Genomic DNA, 20,261 nt, shown 5'->3' with positions numbered 1-20,261 from the left:
TTTTTAGTAGTGCATAGCCTTGGGGGTTGTTTGATCAGTTGGCTTTCCACTCACGGCCTGAGAGAGGAATGACTGTGCCCTCCTTACTGACAGACGAGGAGAGGCAAAGCCTAACTCTGGGTGTAACTCACTCCGTATAGGGCAGAAGGATTATGACATAGTCTGGAGTTAGCGAGATATTTTTAAAGGGATGCATGCATCAAAACGGCAACATTTGGTTTGTGGGCGACATGATGTAAACAATAATGTACTTAAAAAAAACATTTGCACCCTAACTTCTTCACAACCCCCCGTCTCTCTCTCTCTCTCTCTCTCTCTCTCTCTCTCTCTCTCTCTCTCTCTCTCTCTGTCTCTCTGTCTGTCTCTCTCTCTCTGTCTTTCTCTCTCACTCTTTTTCTCCCAGCCCTCCCTCTCTCCCAGCCCTCTCTCCCTGTCCTAGCCATCCTCTCTCTTCCAGCCCTCCTCCCTAATTAAATATCATTAAATTCAAAGGGCATTATTGTCATGGGAAACATGTTTACATTGCCAAAGCAAGTGGAATAGATAATAAACAATCAGAAATTAACACTCACAAAAGTTTCAAAAGAGTAGAGACATTTCAAATGTTACATTTCTGGCCTCTCTCTCTCTCTCTCTCTCTCTCTCTCTCTCTCTTCAAGTCCACTCAATGAATACTAAATGACTTTATTGGCATGGGAAACATATGTTTACATTGTCAAAGCAAGTGAAATAAATAATAAACAAAAGTGAAATAAATAATTAAAAAACGTTTCAAAGGAATAGAGACATTTCAAATGTCATATTATGGCTATGTACAGTGTTGTAATGATGTACAAATAGTTAAAGTACTAAAAGGAAAATAAATCAACATAAATATGGGTTGTATTTACAATGGTGTTTGTTCTTCACTTCACTGCACTTGTGGCAATAGGTCACACATCTTGCTGCTCTCTTGCTACACTGTGGTATTTCACCCAACAGATATGGGAGTTTATCAAAATTGGATTTGTTTTCAAATTCTTTGTGGGTCTGTGTAATCTGAGGGAAATATGTGTCTCTAATATGGTTATGCAATTGGCAGGAGGTCAGGAACTGCAGCTCAGTTTCCACCTCATTTTGTGGGCAGTGTGCACATAGCCTGTCTTCTCTTGAACGCAAGGTCTGCCTATAGCACCCTCTCTCAATAGCAAGGCTATGCTCACTGAGTCTGTACATAGTCAAAGCTTTCCTTAATTTTGGGTCAGTCACAGTGGTCAGGTATTCTGCCACTGTGTACTCTCTGTTTAGGGCCAAATAGCATTCCAGTTTGCTCAGTTTTTTTGATAACTCTTTCCAATGTGTCAAGTAATTATCTTTCAGGTTTCTCATGATTTGGTTGGGTCTAATTGTGTTGCTATCCTCTCTCCCAGCCCTCTCTCTCTCCCTCTCTCCGTCCTCGGCCTGTTATCTGCAGCTTTTCTCCAGAGCGCGTGATCCCTGCCCCTTACTGGCAGCTTGGACCCTGTGATCACAGGAAGTGTAGGGGAAGCAGTTGTTCTCTGTTGTCTCCGGTTCCAGCGAGTGCTGATTGAGTGCAAAAAGGGCAGGTCATTCAGAAAGGGGGTCGCCCCTCCCCCTCTCAGACTGGAAGGGAAGCCGGTTGTGGGGGGCTGGAGGGGTGGGGGCAGTAGCAGCCCTGGGGGGAGGGGAGGATAAAGAGAGAAGGATAGAGAGAGGGAGGTGGCTGCAGTGTTTTAGTGTGATAGGTTTTTTTTTTTTTCAATCACTTTTCTTACAGGTGGAAGATTCTTGAGAAACTCTTTGGACTGATCTTTACAGCTGTCCTAAACATATCCCTTTATTCAGACAACACTTGAGTTGTAAAGTTAAACCTGCATGGTGGGGAACACTGGAATCATATAGGCAACCTGTCTGTATGATGTCTGACTTATGGATGAACATTATTTCAAGGATAAAGGATCATGAGAAGCACAGAGAATAGGATGAAATCAGCAGTCAGCTCATGGGACGTTTAGCTCAACAAACAACCTGTTGCTATAAGAGATTTAGCTTGACAAACAACCTGTTGCTATAAGAGATTTAGCTTGACAAACAACCTGTTGCTATAAGAGATTTAGCTTGACAAACAACCTGTTGCTATAAGAGATTTAGCTTGACAAACAACCTGTTGCTATAAGAGATTTAGCTTGACAAACAACCTGTTGCTATAAGAGATTTAGCTTGACAAACAACCTGTTGCTATAAGAGATTTAGCTTGACAAACAACCTGTTGCTATAAGAGATTTAGCTTGACAAACAACCTGTTGCTATAAGAGATTTAGCTTGACAAACAACCTGTTGCTGTAAGAGATTTAGCTTGACAGACAAACTGTTGCTATAAGAGATTTAGCTTGACAAACAACCTGTTCCCATACAAGATATAGGTCCACAAACAACATGTTCCCATACAAGATTTAGGTCCACAAACAACCTGTTCCCATACAAGATTTAGGTCCACAAACAACCTGTTCCCATACAAGATATAGGTCCACAAACAACCTGTTCCCATACAAGATTTAGGTCCACAAACAACCTGTTCCCATACAAGATTTAGGTCCACAAACAACCTGTTCCCATACAAGATTTAGGTCCACAAACAACCTGTTCCCATACAAGATTTAGGTCCACAAACAACCTGTTCCCATACAAGATTTAGGTCCACAAACAACCTGTTCCCATACAAGATATAGGTCCACAAACAACCTGTTCCCATACAAGATTTAGGTCCACAAACAACCTGTTCCCATACAAGATTTAGGTCCACAAACAACCTGTTCCCATACAAGATATAGGTCCACAAACAACCTGTTCCCATACAAGATTTAGGTCCACAAACAACCTGTTCCCATACAAGATTTAGGTCCACAAACAACCTGTTCCCATACAAGATTTAGGTCCACAAACAACCTGTTCCCATACAAGATTTAGGTCCACAAACAACCTGTTCCCATACAAGATTTAGGTCCACAAACAACCTGTTCCCATACAAGATTTAGGTCCACAAACAACCTGTTCCCATACAAGATTTAGGTCCACAAACAACCTGTTCCCATACAAGATTTAGGTCCACAAACAACCTGTTCCCATACAAGATATAGGTCCACAAACAACCTGTTCCCATACAAGATTTAGGTCCACAAACAACCTGTTCCCATACAAGATTTAGGTCCACAAACAACCTGTTCCCATACAAGATTTAGGTCCACAAACAACCTGTTCCCATACAAGATTTAGGTCCACAAACAACCTGTTCCCATACAAGATTTAGGTCCACAAACAACCTGTTCCCATACAAGATTTAGGTCCACAAACAACCTGTTCCCATACAAGATATAGGTCCACAAACAACCTGTTCCCATACAAGATTTAGGTCCACAAACAACCTGTTCCCATACAAGATTTAGGTCCACAAACAACCTGTTCCCATACAAGATATAGGTCCACAAACAACCTGTTCCCATACAAGATTTAGGTCCACAAACAACCTGTTCCCATACAAGATTTAGGTCCACAAACAACCTGTTCCCATACAAGATTTAGGTCCACAAACAACCTGTTCCCATACAAGATTTAGGTCCACAAACAACCTGTTCCCATACAAGATTTAGGTCCACAAACAACCTGTTCCCATACAAGATTTAGGTCCACAAACAACCTGTTCCCATACAAGATTTAGGTCCACAAACAACCTGTTCCCATACAAGATTTAGGTCCACAAACAACCTGTTCCCATACAAGATATAGGTCCACAAACAACCTGTTCCCATACAAGATTTAGGTCCACAAACAACCTGTTCCCATACAAGATTTAGGTCCACAAACAACCTGTTCCCATACAAGATTTAGGTCCACAAACAACCTGTTCCCATACAAGATTTAGGTCCACAAACAACCTGTTCCCATACAAGATTTAGGTCCACAAACAACCTGTTCCCATACAAGATTTAGGTCCACAAACAACCTGTTCCCATACAAGATTTAGGTCCACAAACAACCTGTTCCCATACAAGATTTAGGTCCACAAACAACCTGTTCCCATACAAGATATAGGTCCACAAACAACCTGTTCCCATACAAGATATAGGTCCACAAACAACCTGTTCCCATACAAGATATAGGTCCACAAACAACCTGTTCCCATACAAGATTTAGGTCCACAAACAACCTGTTGCTAGAAAATATTTTGTGCAGCACTGTTTTGAACCATAGCTTGTCAGATTTGTGAAATTAGGAACTTGATCTTGAACACTTTCATCATCAAATGGCATGCGTCTACATCCTTGTTTTGGCTGATTAAACAGTACACACAAACAGTTGTCGTTTTACTTCAACACAATCAAATGACAGTGGATGGAGCAACACTGCCTGACACTCCCTGACTGATATTGTGAGAGCAAATCTAAATTGAAATGTTATCAGACCACAATTGTGTTGCAACATTAAATGGCTTAAATTACCCCACCACAGTAGTACATTTGACTGTGACCTGGGCCTGTCATAGTTTTCAAAGAAGTGAGGGAGAAGGAGGGTAGAGGACCCCTAATCTTTGCCTGTATGCTGCCATGGGCACCGAGCACAGAGCTGAAACCCTTTGATGTGGAAGAAGTGTCCTCATGAATAAACATGACTCATCTTAGTAGTGTGACTCAGGAGAGGGGGAGAGAGAGAGAGGGAGAGAGAGATAGAGAGAGAAAAGAGAAGGAGAGAATTGTGTTTGTTGTATTGTGTTGGGAAGACGTGGCACGTTAAAAAAGTCAGGGAGAGGCAGTTAGTCACGGCCCCTTCCTATTGAGTGTGTCGCCCTTTCATACCCCGCCACATGGAGAAAAATGGAGAACCCACCGTGGGGGATTATGGGAAAAGCTCTGTTCTATCCTCCCTCTCTCTCTCTCTCTCTCTCTCTCTCTCTCTCTCTCTCTTCCTATCTTCTCAGCATGCTGCAACTGCTCACGGCTTAAGGTGATGGGTAGGGCCTTACCCTGTCAGAGATTGTATTATGTGAATATGTGGATTTAGAGGCTGCCACTGCTTACCCAACCAGTTTTTCTCTTTAGTGTGTCGCGATGTGAAGAAACACTCACTACCAGGCAGCAGTCTTTTTCAGTGCAAACACTCAAAATGAATGCATCCTTTTGCTTTTTCATTCCAAATGAAAGAGATATATGGTGCTGTTTTAGATCAGCTAAGAACAACCTAAATGTTTTCAAGTTCAAATAACTTCACCATATGTTATCATAGGACTCTATCACGCGCAGCAATTATCCATACTATTTACTGTAATATCCTAACATTAGTGATTGTGATTGTACATCTTTATTTCTATCTTTCAAACCAAAATGTAGAATTGTACAGTATTATTATTATATAAGGCAGCAGAACCAGTCTCTGGTGTTTTTGGGGGTTTCTTTTCAAATCCTCCCTGCTCAGGTCAGTCCAGCCAAAGCAGCCCCATCTCTGCAGTTTTAGAATTCAAAATGAGGCATAGCCTACAAATCAGAGTTCCGTACAACCTTGTCTATTCTCCTTCTACTCAATTTGAAGTGTAATAATCTGTGTAATATGGAGATTGCCGTTTCTGTACATCTGTAAAGCAGCGGATTTCAGAGAATCCCAGTCTCCTGCAAATACCACAGTGTTATCGCTGCTTCTGCTCTTTCTCTCTCTCTCTCTCTCTCTCTCTCTCTCTCTCTCTCTCTCTCTCTCTCTCTCTCTCTCTCTCTCTCTCTCTCTCTCTTTTGTCCATGAAGGGGAGGAGATTATCATGCTGTTCTATATCTTTTTGCTCTCTTTCTTTTTTCTCCCTTTACTTTGAGAATAAAGCCTGCTTCTTCAGGAGCCTGTCGAGCTAAAGGGACGCAGGAGTTATTTTGGTCTCCAAAAGATGTCTTTCACTGCTTGTTTACATCGGAAGGTGGAGTCGTCGTCCCCACCCCCGCCCACCCCCCCTCCCCCTCTCTCCCGCAAGCAAGCTGCTGCTTATATTTTAAATCCCTCTCTTAATATCAAGACTTGGAAAGCAGAAACTGAAGCAGACTTCATGAGGAAAATGAAATAGAATTTGAACACCTTCAGTTTGACGTAATGCCCTTGCATGACATTAAATCACCCCATAGCATCTTCTAAAGGACTGGATTCTGATGTAACGGCAACACTGTCACTGCAATAGTGCTCCTTGATGGTGTTTTCACGAGCAGAGATTGATTTAGGTCTATAAGCAGTCAGTACGTGTGAGCCTGCACAGATCAGCTTGGCTGGCTGAGGTGAGGTGGTGATGCTGGCATTCTATGGTGGAAGAACTCTCACCAACCAGCCAGCCGGCCAGCCAACCAGCCTGCCAACCAGCCTGCCAACCAGCCTGCCAACCAACCAGCCTGCCAACCAACCAGCCAGTCAGGCAGGCAGTGACTGCAGCAGCAGGCCTAGTGGATTAGAGCATTTCCACTCACACAACCCTGTGAAATACGCCTGGATTCTAACACAGTTCACAGCCTGAGATGAAGCAACTGTTAAAGCCCTGACCTAAGATGGTGTGTGTTTGTGTGTGTGTGTGTGTGTGTGTGTGTCGCCTCTTTAAGGGGAGGAATTTGTTGAATAGAACACATTTCAAGACAATCCTACAGTCCATTGGTTAGTGATACCACATTGACAATTATACTTATCCATGTATATCTGCACTAGGAAAGAAAGTGTTGTTCCAGTCATTTAGAATGTAAGTGTTCTGGATCTACTTCGGCGGAGGAAGGAGGGAAAGCATTACTATGAAACAGACAAGTCAGAGTACCTACAGTATCTTGTTTAGTAGTAATTATTTTGTATGTGGAAGCTTGTTTTTAGCCTACGGTGGAATTAATGTGACACAAGGCAGCGCAGTAAGTGTGTGTTTCTCATAACAGGGGGGAGGGAGTCTGCGCCGGGACTGACGGTTTGACATTTAGTTTAATGATAATGAATTACACACACTCAATCCTGTGTGTTTTCCTATGTGTTTTCCATAGACCCTCCTCGCAGTTGTAGCATTACTCCTCCGACGGTAATGTGATTTATTCCTAATGTTGCAAATTAGATTAAAAGGCAAAAGAAAGACAGATTGGGGTCCGGCGTCTGGACCACATGCTCTGTGAGTCCTCATCTACTGCAAAGTCTGTGGCAGCAGTGACATCATCAATTATGATCAATTATGAAAATAAATATGAAGCAGAAAAGGCAGAATTAAAGAAGAAGAAAGAAGGCGAAAGGTGGGACAGGGGGCGTGACCCCACACACATGGTATTCACACAGACCGTAGCGGGGGCCTGTCTCCATAGAGCTGCCTGCTGAATATACTGCCACAGAGAAGAAGAGAAAACCCTAACAGACTTAGACTGGTCAGGCAGTTTGTGAGCCAGCCAAGATAGATTTGTGTAATCTTTCGGATTTTCTCATATGGTCTCGTATCGCCCCCTTATTGAAATAGCAGGCCGCGGAGCTGGACTGAGTAGAAGCAAAAGCTTTAGGCCTGTCTGTCTGTCAAGATGGCTCTTATAAGAGCTGCTTTTCTGTTTCGTTTTCACTCCCTTCCCAGAGCTTATGAGACTCTGAGTTATTTAATTAGGGATGTGTTCATGTTCATATTTTGCCGGCCGGGCTCCCCGCTGAGACGGAAAGCAATCAGGATAGGTATTTTATTTCTTTATCACAGTGATTTAAGAAGCTGTAAAATGCAGGGAAGTGAAATGGGCCCTGTTGGTTGGTTGGTTGGTTGGTTGGTGGAGTAGGATAGGACTCTGGGAACTCAATTCTCTGCCTGGGTGATCTTAATGCTGGTTAAATTATGAATGGCGTCAGACAGATTGGTAATGTAGTTTTAATAATCATTCCTCCTTTCCCTTCCTCCAGCTCAGCGGAGAGCAGGAATATTGGCCTGGGTTTGTCCCTGGGCCTTAGAGGGTCTACAGGGGGACTATGCGTAGGGTCTGGGGGGTCCGTCGGGGCCTTCCAGCTGTATATATGACCCCTGGTCATGTTTGGACCCCCTGTGGATGGTGCTGTTGTTCCGACCGAGACATGGTCAAAACCTGTTGGGAATTTAAAAAGAATATACAGTTGGTCTGGGTCTGTTTGAGACTGTGTCTAAATGTCTGGCAGCTGTAAAGGTGTGTCCGGGGGAAAAAAATCGTAAGTCTGTTACATTGATTCAAAGTACGTTTCAACAGATGTTTTGCACAGTATGCGTCCAATGTTTCGAGTTCACAGAACATAAGTAAGTTATAGGGCGAGAGCCTTTCTCCATTGTCTGTATCATTAAGCAGCTTGATGTACAAGTGCACACGCTACATTTCAGCTATAGAGGTGTCCTTGAAGAGAACTGTTGTCCTGTAGCTCTGTAGGAAAGATGATGTTTAGAACCCCACAGACGAGTCACAATGGACAGCTTTACTTTACAGTGTGGACTCGGGCTGAAAGCGAGAGAGAGAGAGTGTGAGTGTGTGTGTCTGTGTGTGTGTGTGTGTGAGAGGAGAAGAAATGTGTGTGTGTGAGAGAAAGAGAGAAAACGTGTGTGAGAAAGAGAGAGAGAAAGAGAGAAATAGTATATTAGTGAGTGTGTGTGTGTGTGTGTGTGTGTGAGAGAGACAGAGAGAGAGAGGGGGGGGAGAGAGAAATTGAGAGAACGGGGAGAGAGAGAGAGACAGTGAGAGCGAGAGAGAGAGAGACAGTGAGAGCGAGAGAGTGTGAGAGAGAGAGAGAGCGAGAGAGAGAGAGAGAGAGAGAGAGAGAGAGAGAGAGAGAGAGTAAATCTCAGTAAGACAAAAACAATGGTGTTACAAAAAAGGTCCAGTTCCCAGGACCACGAATATAAATTCCATCTAGACACTGTTGCCCTAGAGCACACACAAAACTACACATACTTCGGGCTAAATATCAGTGCCACACGTAACTTCCACAAAGCTGTGAATGATCTGAGAGACAAGGCAAGAAGGGACTTCTATGTCATCAAAAGGAACATAAAATCTGACATACCAATTAGGATCTGGCTAAAAATACTTGAATAAGTTATAGAACCCATTGCCCTTTATGGTTGTGAGGTCTGTGGTCCGCTCACCAACCAAGAATTCACAAAATGGGACAAACACCAAATTGAGAACTGCATGCAAAATTCTACAAAAATATCCTCTGTGTACAACATAAAACACCAAATAATGCATGCAGAGCAGAATTAGGCCAATACCCGCTAATTATCAAAATCCAGAAAATAGCCTTTAAATTCTACAACCACCTAAAAGGAAGAAATTCCCAAACCTTCCATAACAAAGCCATCACATACAGAGAAATAAACCTGGAGAAGAGTCCCCTGAGCAAGCTGGTCCTGGGGCTCTGTTCACTAACACAAACAGACCCCACAGAGCCCCAGGACATCAACACAATTAGACCCAACCATATCATGAGAAAACAAAAAGGATAATTACTTGACACATTACAAAGAATTTACAAAAAACTGCACAAACTAGAATGCTATTTGGCCCTAAACAGAGAGTACACAGTGGCAGAATACCTGACCACTGTGACTGACCGAAAATTAAGGAAAGCTTTGACTATGTACGGACTCAGTGAGCCTTGCTATTGAGAAAGGCCGCAGGCAGACATGGCTCTCAAGAGAACACAGGCTATGTGCACACTGCCCACAAAATGAGGTGGAAACTAAGCTGCACTTCCTAACCTGCCCAATGTATGACCATGTTAGAGACACATATTTCCCTCAGATTACACAGACACACAAAATTCTAAAACAAATCCAAACTCCCATATTTCTTGGGTGAAATACCACAGTGTGCCATCACAGCAGCAAGATGTGTGACCTGTTGCCACAAGAAAAGGGTAACCAGTGAAGAACAAACGCCATGGTAAATAAAACCTATATTTATGTTTATATATTTTCCCTTTTGTTCTTTATCTATTTGCACATCATGACAACACTGTATATATACATAATATGACATTTTGACATGTCTTTATTATTTTGGAACTTTTGTAAGTGTAATGTTAATTGTTCATTTTTTATTATTTTTTTCAGTTTTGTTTATTATCGATTTCAATTTAAACATATGTTTCCCATGCCAATAAAGCCTCTTAAAATGAATTGAATTGAGGGAGAGAGAGAGAGGGAGACAGAGAGAGCGGGAGAGGGCGAGGTAATGAAACAGGACCTCCTAATTTAGTTTGACATTTAAGATGACATATTTTGAATCACGTTGCTTCCTTACAAATGAGCCTCTGTATCGTTGCGTTTGGCCTAATGTCTCTCTACTTCTGAGGTGTAACAGGAGACGACGCGGGGTTCACTCTCGCCCGCCTCTCCTCCGCTCGCAGCTCCGTCACTGACTGACTGACTGCCAGGGTTACTAGACATGCTATTGATTATAGCCCAGTGGACTGCAGAAAAGTACATTTGATGCGTCTGAAATGGAAGGTGTGAAATGGTTTCTCTATACAATGCAATTGTCCCGTACAATACAGTTTTACCATACAATTAAAAAAAAAATCTTCGGGGGGCTTCTGTGGCGATATTTCTGTGAAATATTATTACATTTGTATGATAATCGTCTGGGAGTAAGATTGAAGTTCTGTGGGTGATCTTGCCATTTTCATGGGTTGCTTACTTTGTTGGAATGGGGTGTTATAATCTCAATTAGCGGGTTGAATGGGAATATGAGCACACCTTTGTGTTCAGAATAGGTCATCTGCCAGAAGCCTCTTTTCTTCCTATCTGCTATCTTAATCGCTTGCGTCCTAAATGGCACCCTATTCTCTACATAGTGAACTACTTTTGACCAGCGCCCCATGGACCCTGGTCAAACATAGTGCGCTAAATAGGGAATAGGGTGCCATTTGGGATGCTGACCCGTCTTCTGAAAGACCTGTCATGGATAGGGTTGGGGCAGGAGTGTCAGTCTCGTTCATCAGGCTTTAAACTGATGGAGCCTCTGAGAGTTGACTTAACAACACTATCTCGCTATACAAGTCCTTGTACTGTTTGTTCATGCTGTACATATTACTGTCTGCATATTTCTTTCTTGCTGTCTTAATGGCATAACATGTTGACTAGTGTGGTGTGATGAGAAACAGACTTGAGTGAACTGTGTCGTTTCAACCAGTTTTGAACCGCTGGGTAGCTTTTCCATGCACTGGTAAACAGGCCTATGTTTGGTTTTCTGGAAACTTTTTCTATCGCATTTAATCACTGTTGACCCGCAGGACCTCTATACTATGTGGTTGCAGCAGAACTCATGGCACCACCTCAGCCAAGGTAGAGATTAGAAAACACGAGAGGAAAAACCTGGAGCCATAGCCCATACCTACTGCTTTATTCAGGCCCTGAACCTGGAGCCATAGCCCATACCTACTGCTTTATTCCGGCCCTGAACCTGGAGCCACAGCCCATACCTACTGCTCTGTATTCAGGCCCTGAACCTGGAGCCATAGCCCATACCTACTGCTTTATTCCGGCCCTGAACCTGGAGCCACAGCCCATACCTACTGCTCTGTATTCAGGCCCTGAACCTGGAGCCATAGCCCATACCTACTGCTTTATTCAGGCCCTGAACCTGGAGCCATAGCCCATACCTACTGCTTTATTCAGGCCCTGAACCTGGAGTCACAGCCCATACCTACTGCTCTGTATTCAGGCCCTGAACCTGGAGCCATAGCCCATACCTACTGCTGTATTCAGGCCCTGAACCTGGAGCCATAGCCCATACCTACTGCTGTATTCAGGCCCTGAACCTGGAGCCATAGCCCATACCTACTGCTGTATTCAGGCCCTGAACCTGGAGCCACAGCCCATACCTACTGCTCTGTATTCAGGCCCTGAACCTGGAGCCATAGCCCATACCTACTGCTGTATTCAGGCCCTGAACCTGGAGCCATAGCCCATACCTACTGCTGTATTCAGGCCCTGAATCTGGAGCCATAGCCCATACCTACTGCTGTATTCAGGCCCTGAACCTGGAGCCATAGCCCATACCTACTGCTGTATTCAGGCCCTGAACCTGGAGCCATAGCCCATACCTACTGCTGTATTCAGGCCCTGAATCTGGAGCCACAGCCCATACCTACTGCTCTGTATTCAGGCCCTGAACCTCGAGCCATAGCCCATACCTACTGCTGTATTCAGGCCCTGAACCTGGAGCCACAGCCCATACCTACTGCTCTGTATTCAGGCCCTGAACCTGGAGCCATAGCCCATACCTACTGCTGTATTCAGGCCCTGAACCTGGAGCCACAGTCCATACCTACAGCTCTGTATTCAGGCCCTGAACCTGGAGTCACAGCTCATACCTACTGATCTGTCTTCATGCCCTGAACCTGGAACCATAGCCCATACCTACTGCTATATATTCAGGTTCTGAACCTGAATCAACGGCCCATACCTACTGCTCTGTATTCAGGTTGTGAACCTGAATCAACAGCCCATACCTACTGCTCTGTATTCAGGTTCTGAACCTGAATCAACAGCCCATACCTACTGCTCTGTATTCAGTTTCTGAACTGTCCATTCCTCCACACTTTTTTAATGATAACATTTATTGTTGTCTCTTCTGCATAAGGCATATTGTACTTCATCTTGTAAGTGCTTGAGGTAGGCACAATAACAGACAAGGAGCACCATAATATAGGAAAATAAAGGGTCGTGGTGGGGGTGAAAGGAGGTAAGGGGGGAAGAAAAGGTTGATGTGAATTGCCTGGTACAGTAGGAACAGTGCAGATGGCTGGGAGCAATATGAGACCATTATTATGTCTTTTGATGGGGAATTGGAATGGTAATGTCCTGCCCATTCCCCTGAAGTTTTAATGTAATTGTACGGCATATAAGGAATAAAAAACTTTTCTCTTTTATGAGTCGGGAGACATTTCATGCTAAATCGCCCTCCTGTGGTGAGGAACTCTAGCTGGGTATAGAACGACTGTAGCTCTGCTCATGCTGCTTCCTAGTGACATTACGAAAGAGACAGACGCAGTTCTTCTGGGCCAGGTAATGAACATTGCTTCAGAAGATTATTTTGTCTGAGATGTGATTAAGGATGAATTCACATTTTTTTGAAGGGTTTACATTAATTCAAAGTTCATTAAAAGTAAAAATCCCAAAGATTCTTCTACTCCGCGTGGGGGTGGGATTTGATGGACTATTTTGTTTACCCACTAGGTCTCTCTGGTATTCTTCTGAACTCATTCTTCTGAACACTCTAACATTGACTTGTTGTTGAATGCTAATACTGTTGCTTGAAGACCTATTTACCCCTTCTTGTTCAAGCTGGTCGGGTAAATGCTCTGTCTTGTGTAGTAGTTTTGAGTTAGTCTTTGGGCTAATTTTAGGAGAGGTTAATGAAGCCATTTCAAGGGGTGTGATTCGATAATGAGGCCTTGTTGGAAAAGTGTTTCCAATCTCTGGGACAAATTTACACAATCCCCACAGTTTTCAGCCCAGTTTAATTTAAACTCTCGTAAGTGTTAGTTTTCAGGGTCAGAGTCTGTCGGCTGTGGATTGTAACACGTTTATTAACTATGTGTTTTTTGTGCATTGAAGTCGTAGACCCAGAGAACAAGTTCAAAAGAATGCCTTTAAAACACCAGGCCAGTTATTCATTGTTTCATTGTTGATTAATCATGAGTTAATTCATTTATTTTGATTCATAACATGCTTTGTGGTTGTAAAATTCCACTTTGGCCAGAGGGATGGGAGCTAACCAACAGTGACTTGGTAATGATAGAAACAGGGTGTGGTGACTGTTGAGATTTCGGTTACAGATTACATTTTTCCTACGGCTTTTACGAACACGGGTGAAGGCGTTGCCCCTTACAAACATAAATTGCTTTATTTAATACCCATTTGCTTTACAACCTACATTAGGAAACTACTCTCCATATTTTTCACTGGAGAAGAAATGAGACTGGGATTATGAGAAATTCTTAGCACTCTGGATGGAGAAAATTGGGGTTTAGTGAATTAATACACACACACACGCACACGCACACGCACACACACACACACACACTGAAACAAACTCTGAAAATTGCTCTCATGCTGATCCCCTCCGTCCCCTCCCTCCATCCAAATTTAATTCAGTTTGTGCTGCAGCAATGCCGACTAAATGGTTTATTTTATTTTGAGTGCAATTTCGTACCCATTGTATGCTTGACATAAACATGGACAAATGATTTTGTTGAACATTGACTGTAATTCAACTCTATAATCAGTTTATACATTCCAATTTCATTCCTTCTAACTTAATACTCAACTACTTTCACAGCCACTTCACAACCCTTATCAGTAACTATAGGCACAGATTGTATTTATCAAAATGCCGTCAACAAAACTCAGCGTCTGGCGTCGTTACTGCTTATAGAGCATGAGTTCTGTTTATGGCCCAGAGCTGAACGGCCACCATTGTTTTAAGTACAAAAAATACCTTCTTTTTTAGCTTTTTTGTATTTAATGGAGGAACTCTTGAATGTTTTATTTACTGATTGTGTGAGAGAGAGAGAGACGTGAAAAAAATAGAACCACCATAGTCTCCATCTTATTTGATACAGTGTCCATCTTATTTGATACAGTGTCCATCTTATTTGATACAGTCTCCATCTTATTTGATACAGCCTCCATCTTATTTGATACAGTCTCCATTTGATACAGTGTCCATCTTATTTGATACAGTCTCCATCTTATTTGATACAGTCTCCATCTTGTTTGATACAGTCTCCATCTTGTTTGATACAGTCTCCATCTTATTTGATACAGCCTCCATCTTATTTGATACAGCCTCCATCTTATTTGATACAGTCTCCATCTTATTTGGTACAGTCTCCATCTTGTTTGATACAGTCTCCATCTTGTTTGGTACAGTCTCCATCTTGTTTGGTACAGTCTCCATCTTATTTGGTACAGTCTCCATCTTGTTTGGTACAGTCTCCATCTTGTTTGGTACAGTCTCCATCTTATTTGGTACAGTCTCCATCTTATTTGGTACAGTCTCCATCTTATTTGATACAGTCTCCGTCTTATTTGATACAAACTTCGATTGAAGTGGTTCTTGAAAAGAGATCCAGTTCACTTATTCATTTTCCTTCATTCCTCTATCCATGTGTTTAAAATACTGTACTTATTCCTCAATGAAGCGTGACACTAAAACATTTCTCTCGTCTGTCTGTGTGTGCTGCTTGCAGATATGGTGAGGAAAAAGAACCCCCCTTTGAGAAGCTTTGGTGGTGAGGAGGAAGGAGAAGGAGAGACTCTGGCCTCGGAGGCCACTGGGCCGGATAGCGAGGACAGTGCGGGGAGCCAGGCCTCAGAGCCTAACGGTGCCGACGGGCTGCTGCCAGCCGAACCAGGCCGGGCCCACGTGCCAGTGACAGACGATCAGGAGGACCCCTCCTCCTCCCCTGGCTCTGTCTCAGGCTCCATCGAACAGGATGGAGGAGGAGGGAGGGGGGATGGAGGAGCAGGAACAGTGCCGACAGTCGGCAGCGACACGCCTGGCTTTAATTACCCCAGCCACAAGAAGGGAGGAAATGTAGCGTCCTTCCCCTGCCATGAGGTGACAGACTCAGATCTGCCGGCGCTCCCATCCCGGGCCCAGCCCGATGGGGCTGTGTCTCTGTCTCCGCTCAGATCAGAACCAGATGAGGGGGGAGGGGGTCAGGCACGCAGCCCGACTGGGGAGCTGCTGCTGGAGGAGAGGGGGGAGGCCGGGGAGGGAGGAGGGGGAGAAAGGGTGGGTGTCAGGGAGGGACTGCTGCTGCTGGGTGCCCAGGGGAGGGGCTACAGCAGTGCCAGCGGCGTCATCGTCCAGGGCGTCACCCGTAACGGCGAGGACAGGGACCCCTCCTACAGCCCCACAGGAGGTCTCTCAGGTCACCAGGATGGTATGGATAGCTCTGGATACCCTTTGCTACGCCCTCTCCACCCACACAGGGGAGTAGGTGAGGGGGCCGAGGACACCATGCCCAGTCCCCTGGGGCCCGAGACAGGGGTAGCCCCTCCTTCCTCTCCCAAATTGCAGGACTTCAAGTGCAACATATGTGGGTATGGTTACTATGGGAACGACCCCACGGACCTGATCAAACACTTCCGGAAGTACCACCTGGGCCTGCACAACCGCACGCGGCAGGACGCGGAGCTGGACACTAAGATACTGGCCCTGCACAACATGGTGGGCTTCTCCCCACAGAGCCTTCACGCCAAAGACGCTACACGGCCCCCGTCCCACGCTGCCCTGACCGGAGTGCTACAGGATGCTGCAGGGTCCACACGGTTGTTACTCAACGGCACCTACGACGTACAGGTACATATGCTCTGCACACCATTTTGTATCAACTCTTTGTATCATTTTAACATGATTCGCATCAGTTTGTGGGCATTCAACAGTGTGTTGGTTAGTGGGTATGTGTTTGTTTTACATAACCAGAGAAACTCAAAGTATCAGATTGCCCGTCAGTAGTACTGTATAATGGTAGAGTCCCTGCCCGACTAGATGCCCAGGTGTAGCATTGCATCAACCAATTGTTACCTGACACATCATCGAATGTGCAGCCGGGAATCAGATTGCTGTATCATATGATGTGGTTAGCTTATATGTAAAATACTTATCCATGCGTTGTGTATCTGGCAATGTAGTCAGACAGGAACTCAACCATTCTCTGCATTGAGACCCAGGCCAGCCATGGTTTGAGACTTGTCTCTTAGTGGGACACTTGAGTCATCAGAGTGAATGGGTCAACGGAGAGAGGCCTCATGGGAACTGTAGTCTGTTTTATCACTGTCATAAATACATCTCAACTTGAAATATTACATTAATGGACTACCGTTTAGCCGTTAGTTTAAAGCTGCAAGATGTAACTTTTTGGGCCACCTGACCAAATTCATATAGAAATGTGAGTTATAGATATGTCATTCTCATTGAATGCAAGTCTAAGAAGCAGTAGATGTGTTCTATGTGCGCTATTTCTATGCTCCCCGTTCTTTAGATTTTGTTACTATTGGTTTTGTACACCAGCTTCAATCAGCGGAAAATATTATAATTTTGGTTATTGAAAAGCTGCTTCACTGTGGTTTAGATGGTACAATGATTCTCTACAATATGCATTGCTTGCTTTGTCACAAACTGAAATTAGACTAACTATTTGATTTTTAGCAAGCAGGACATGGTGTAGCGATTTCTGAATATTTACCTTTAATATCCATGAAAACGCCTGCCAAACACACATGGACCATACAGTACCCCACTGTTCGGGAGTTTGAAACATATTATCTAATATCTCCAAAAGAAAAGAGCCATACGTGACTCGGTGCTATTACCAACCTCTAGTTTGAAAGATATTTCTTAGTAATCGTTGTCTCACTATCCATATCAATTGGATGTCACCGGGTTTGAATATTGTCACTATGAAATAAAAAAATAAAAAAGTAGAATCAAAAACACTATTCTGTATTCATCCCCTAGTGGAATTTTCCATGTGGTAATAGCGAAGGCTGCTCATTTGTCATTACCCAATGAAAAGAGGGAAAGAGTGTAGGGAAAGGAGAGGGAGCCAGTGAAAACAGGCAACTCGATTTATTTTAAACGAGGGGTAATGAACAGATGTCAGAGCCATTTATCTGCACAGCTTTCGCTGCATGCGGTTTCTCCCTCAACTTCAACAATGTCATGTTTACAATTCGAGTGGCGTATTTAACTCCAGTGTTCCTTAAAAATGAGGTGCCTTTGGCCCGGGGTCTGGGCCTCTAAATGCCATATCATACAGCAGGAAGGGCTATTTGTCCTTTAAGCCCACCAAGGATTGTAATTACCTCTAAATTAGTTTTCCCCCTTAAAAAAGTCTGACTGTCTCCAAAAGCACACTAAGGGCTGATGCGTTGATGTGGCTGTCACCTTTTCTACTTTCTCTCTAACACTCATCTGGTGTGTGTGTGTGTGTGTGTGTGTGTGTATGCGTGTGTGTGTGTGTGTGTGTGTGTGTGTGTGTGTGTGTGTGTATATGTGTGTGTGTGAAGAAAATTCCCCCAAAAATGACTGACTTGTCTATTAAGTTTTTGTGTGTGAGTTGGCATGTGCTTCTGTCTCTGTGTGTGAGGGGAGTCAGAATGTGTGTATATGTGTCTGTGGGAGAACAATTCTGGTGAATGCCAGACTTGTGTGGTGTCTCATACAGACTTTTTGCATATTGTTATTTTTGGGAAAGTTTTGAGTTCCCCAGGAATTCACACCCTTACTGTTCCACACCCAAGTGAATGTTATGGATGGGCATTTATGTTTAGTCTACTGCACATGTTCACATACAGTATGTAGGATCTTAATTTGAGCCAGTCTGCTACAGCAGGAAAATTCCTCTGCAGCAACAGGAAATGCAAATTATTATGTGGATTATAATTAATGGACATTTTTTTGTATGGCTTGATACATTTTTCATTAGAGCAAAATGTGGTAGCTACTGACTTAAGATCATACATCTGTAGTCTTACTGCATTAAGAAGGCAGTGAAAAGTAGACTTTATGGTTGCACGATTATGAACGAACATGGTGCATTCAATTATTTCAATTGTTTCACAATCCCCATATTTTCCCACTTAAAATCTCCAAACTTGATTAAAATACACAAAAATGAAAATACATTTCATTCCATAGTAGACATGTTCTGGTATTACAGTGTATTTATTTTATTGCTCATATTTCAGAGGACGTTTCACTTGACTGACTGGAGCGGTCATATAATAAATGGTGTATGTAGCTAGTCTCTTCAGGCAGTTTTAGGAGCGACCGACTCTGTTTCAGTCATTACATATCGTCTAGAAAGTGACGTCAGGCTGCTTTAAACCACATGAGGATCGAGACCTCCCACTTATACACACTGGATAGTCTACCAATTACAAAACCTCTCTGGCTCCGGGATATTTCACACAGCCGCCCTTATGTTTTCGATTTGAGACGCTTTGTTGCAGACTTCGAGGTCAAGGTGCGTAGGATGTTGAAATTCAGGGAACATGTTTGACTGCAAGGTTGGTTTGGTTTGTTGCGTTTACTAGACAACAACCTTGACGGCTGATCCCTGCGAGGCACTCTCGATGTTCACGCCTGCAGAACCATTTTCATGCTTTTTGGAAATAGAGGGTGGATTTGTTGTGTATTATTAGGGAACAGGTGTTTCTTTAGCAGTATTCAGATATAAACCCCTTCTTTCTACCATACTGCTTCTGGTTGGCTGTATTGTCAACTTGAGCATCAAAACAATCTCAGTTTGCCATTTCCCTTGTTGAATAAAACGAGGGATTTCATTTGTAACAAAGCATAATAGACTGCATTGTTATACAGTGTGTATTACCATATAAATGAGCTGCAGTTATCGCAGGTGTTCAAGTTCTATGGACTCTTCACATCGACTCCATCTGCTCAATTCAATTCCTCTTCACTTTATCATTGAATCGCTGGTCATGGAATTGTGACATCTGATAAACCATTCTAAACTGAGCCCACCTCTGTGTAGATATACATTATAAGCTGTTCTCTTTATTCCTGGTCTTTCTGTGATGAGTCTGGGTTGGTGTTGTCAGGATGGTTTTTCTCCTGTGTCTGTGTGTAGGACTGACTGACTCACGTATTGCTCTGGGTTTATTTTGTATATCTTTATTATTTTCACAGATGAAAAAATATATGATGAGGGTCACCTTCCCCTTTCACATATTTATCAACAAATAAAGAGTAGGATTGTGATAAATAATTGTTGCAAATAAAACTAAGGAAAATAAAATATAAGATTCAGGTAAATCAGCGGAAGAAAAAATACATTGAAGCGAAATGCATAATCAACATGAGTTGATGTCTCTTCCTCTTCTTCATTGTGTTCCAGGTGACGCTGGGAGGCACCTTCATTGGCATCGGGAGGAAGACTCCGGACTGTCAGGGAAACACCAAGTACTTCCGCTGCAAGTTCTGTAACTTCACCTACATGGGCAGCTCCTCCTTGGAGCTGGAGCAGCACTTTCTGTCTGCTCACCCGAACAAGATGAAGTCCCACCCCCCACAGCTGCCCAATGACGACAAGCCCTCGGACAGGAGGGGGAACTGTGTGACACGGGGCGGTGGTGCAGAGGGGGCGGAACCGGGAAAGTGGGCGGACCGGGTGGCGGTCCGTGCGGAGGACGACTCGGTGGCTGGCTACTCTGTTCCCATCCGCGCCACCGACTCCCCTGGCTGGAC

General features: G+C 43.7%; 1 protein-coding gene across 4 annotated transcripts in view; it reads left to right on the top strand.

Moving 5' to 3' along the window:
- trps1 (trichorhinophalangeal syndrome I) overlaps window positions 1-20,261 on the top strand; it is a 178,561-nt gene that overhangs the window by 26,692 nt on the left and 131,608 nt on the right. For all 4 annotated transcript variants that reach the window (XM_036971846.2, XM_036971843.2, XM_090227756.1 and 1 more), the window contains 2 exons: window positions 15,235-16,352; window positions 19,912-20,261. The exon at window positions 19,912-20,261 is cut by the window's right edge and continues 798 nt beyond it. In XM_036971846.2, the coding sequence (XP_036827741.2) occupies window positions 15,235-16,352; window positions 19,912-20,261 (1,468 nt within the window). The remainder of the gene's footprint in view (window positions 1-15,234; window positions 16,353-19,911) is intronic.

The sequence above is a fragment of the Oncorhynchus mykiss genome, chromosome 30 (assembly GCF_057628025.1).
Source record: "Oncorhynchus mykiss isolate SJ-2025 chromosome 30, ASM5762802v1, whole genome shotgun sequence".
Taxonomy (NCBI): domain Eukaryota; kingdom Metazoa; phylum Chordata; class Actinopteri; order Salmoniformes; family Salmonidae; genus Oncorhynchus; species Oncorhynchus mykiss.
This window is presented reverse-complemented; position numbering and strand designations above follow the sequence as displayed.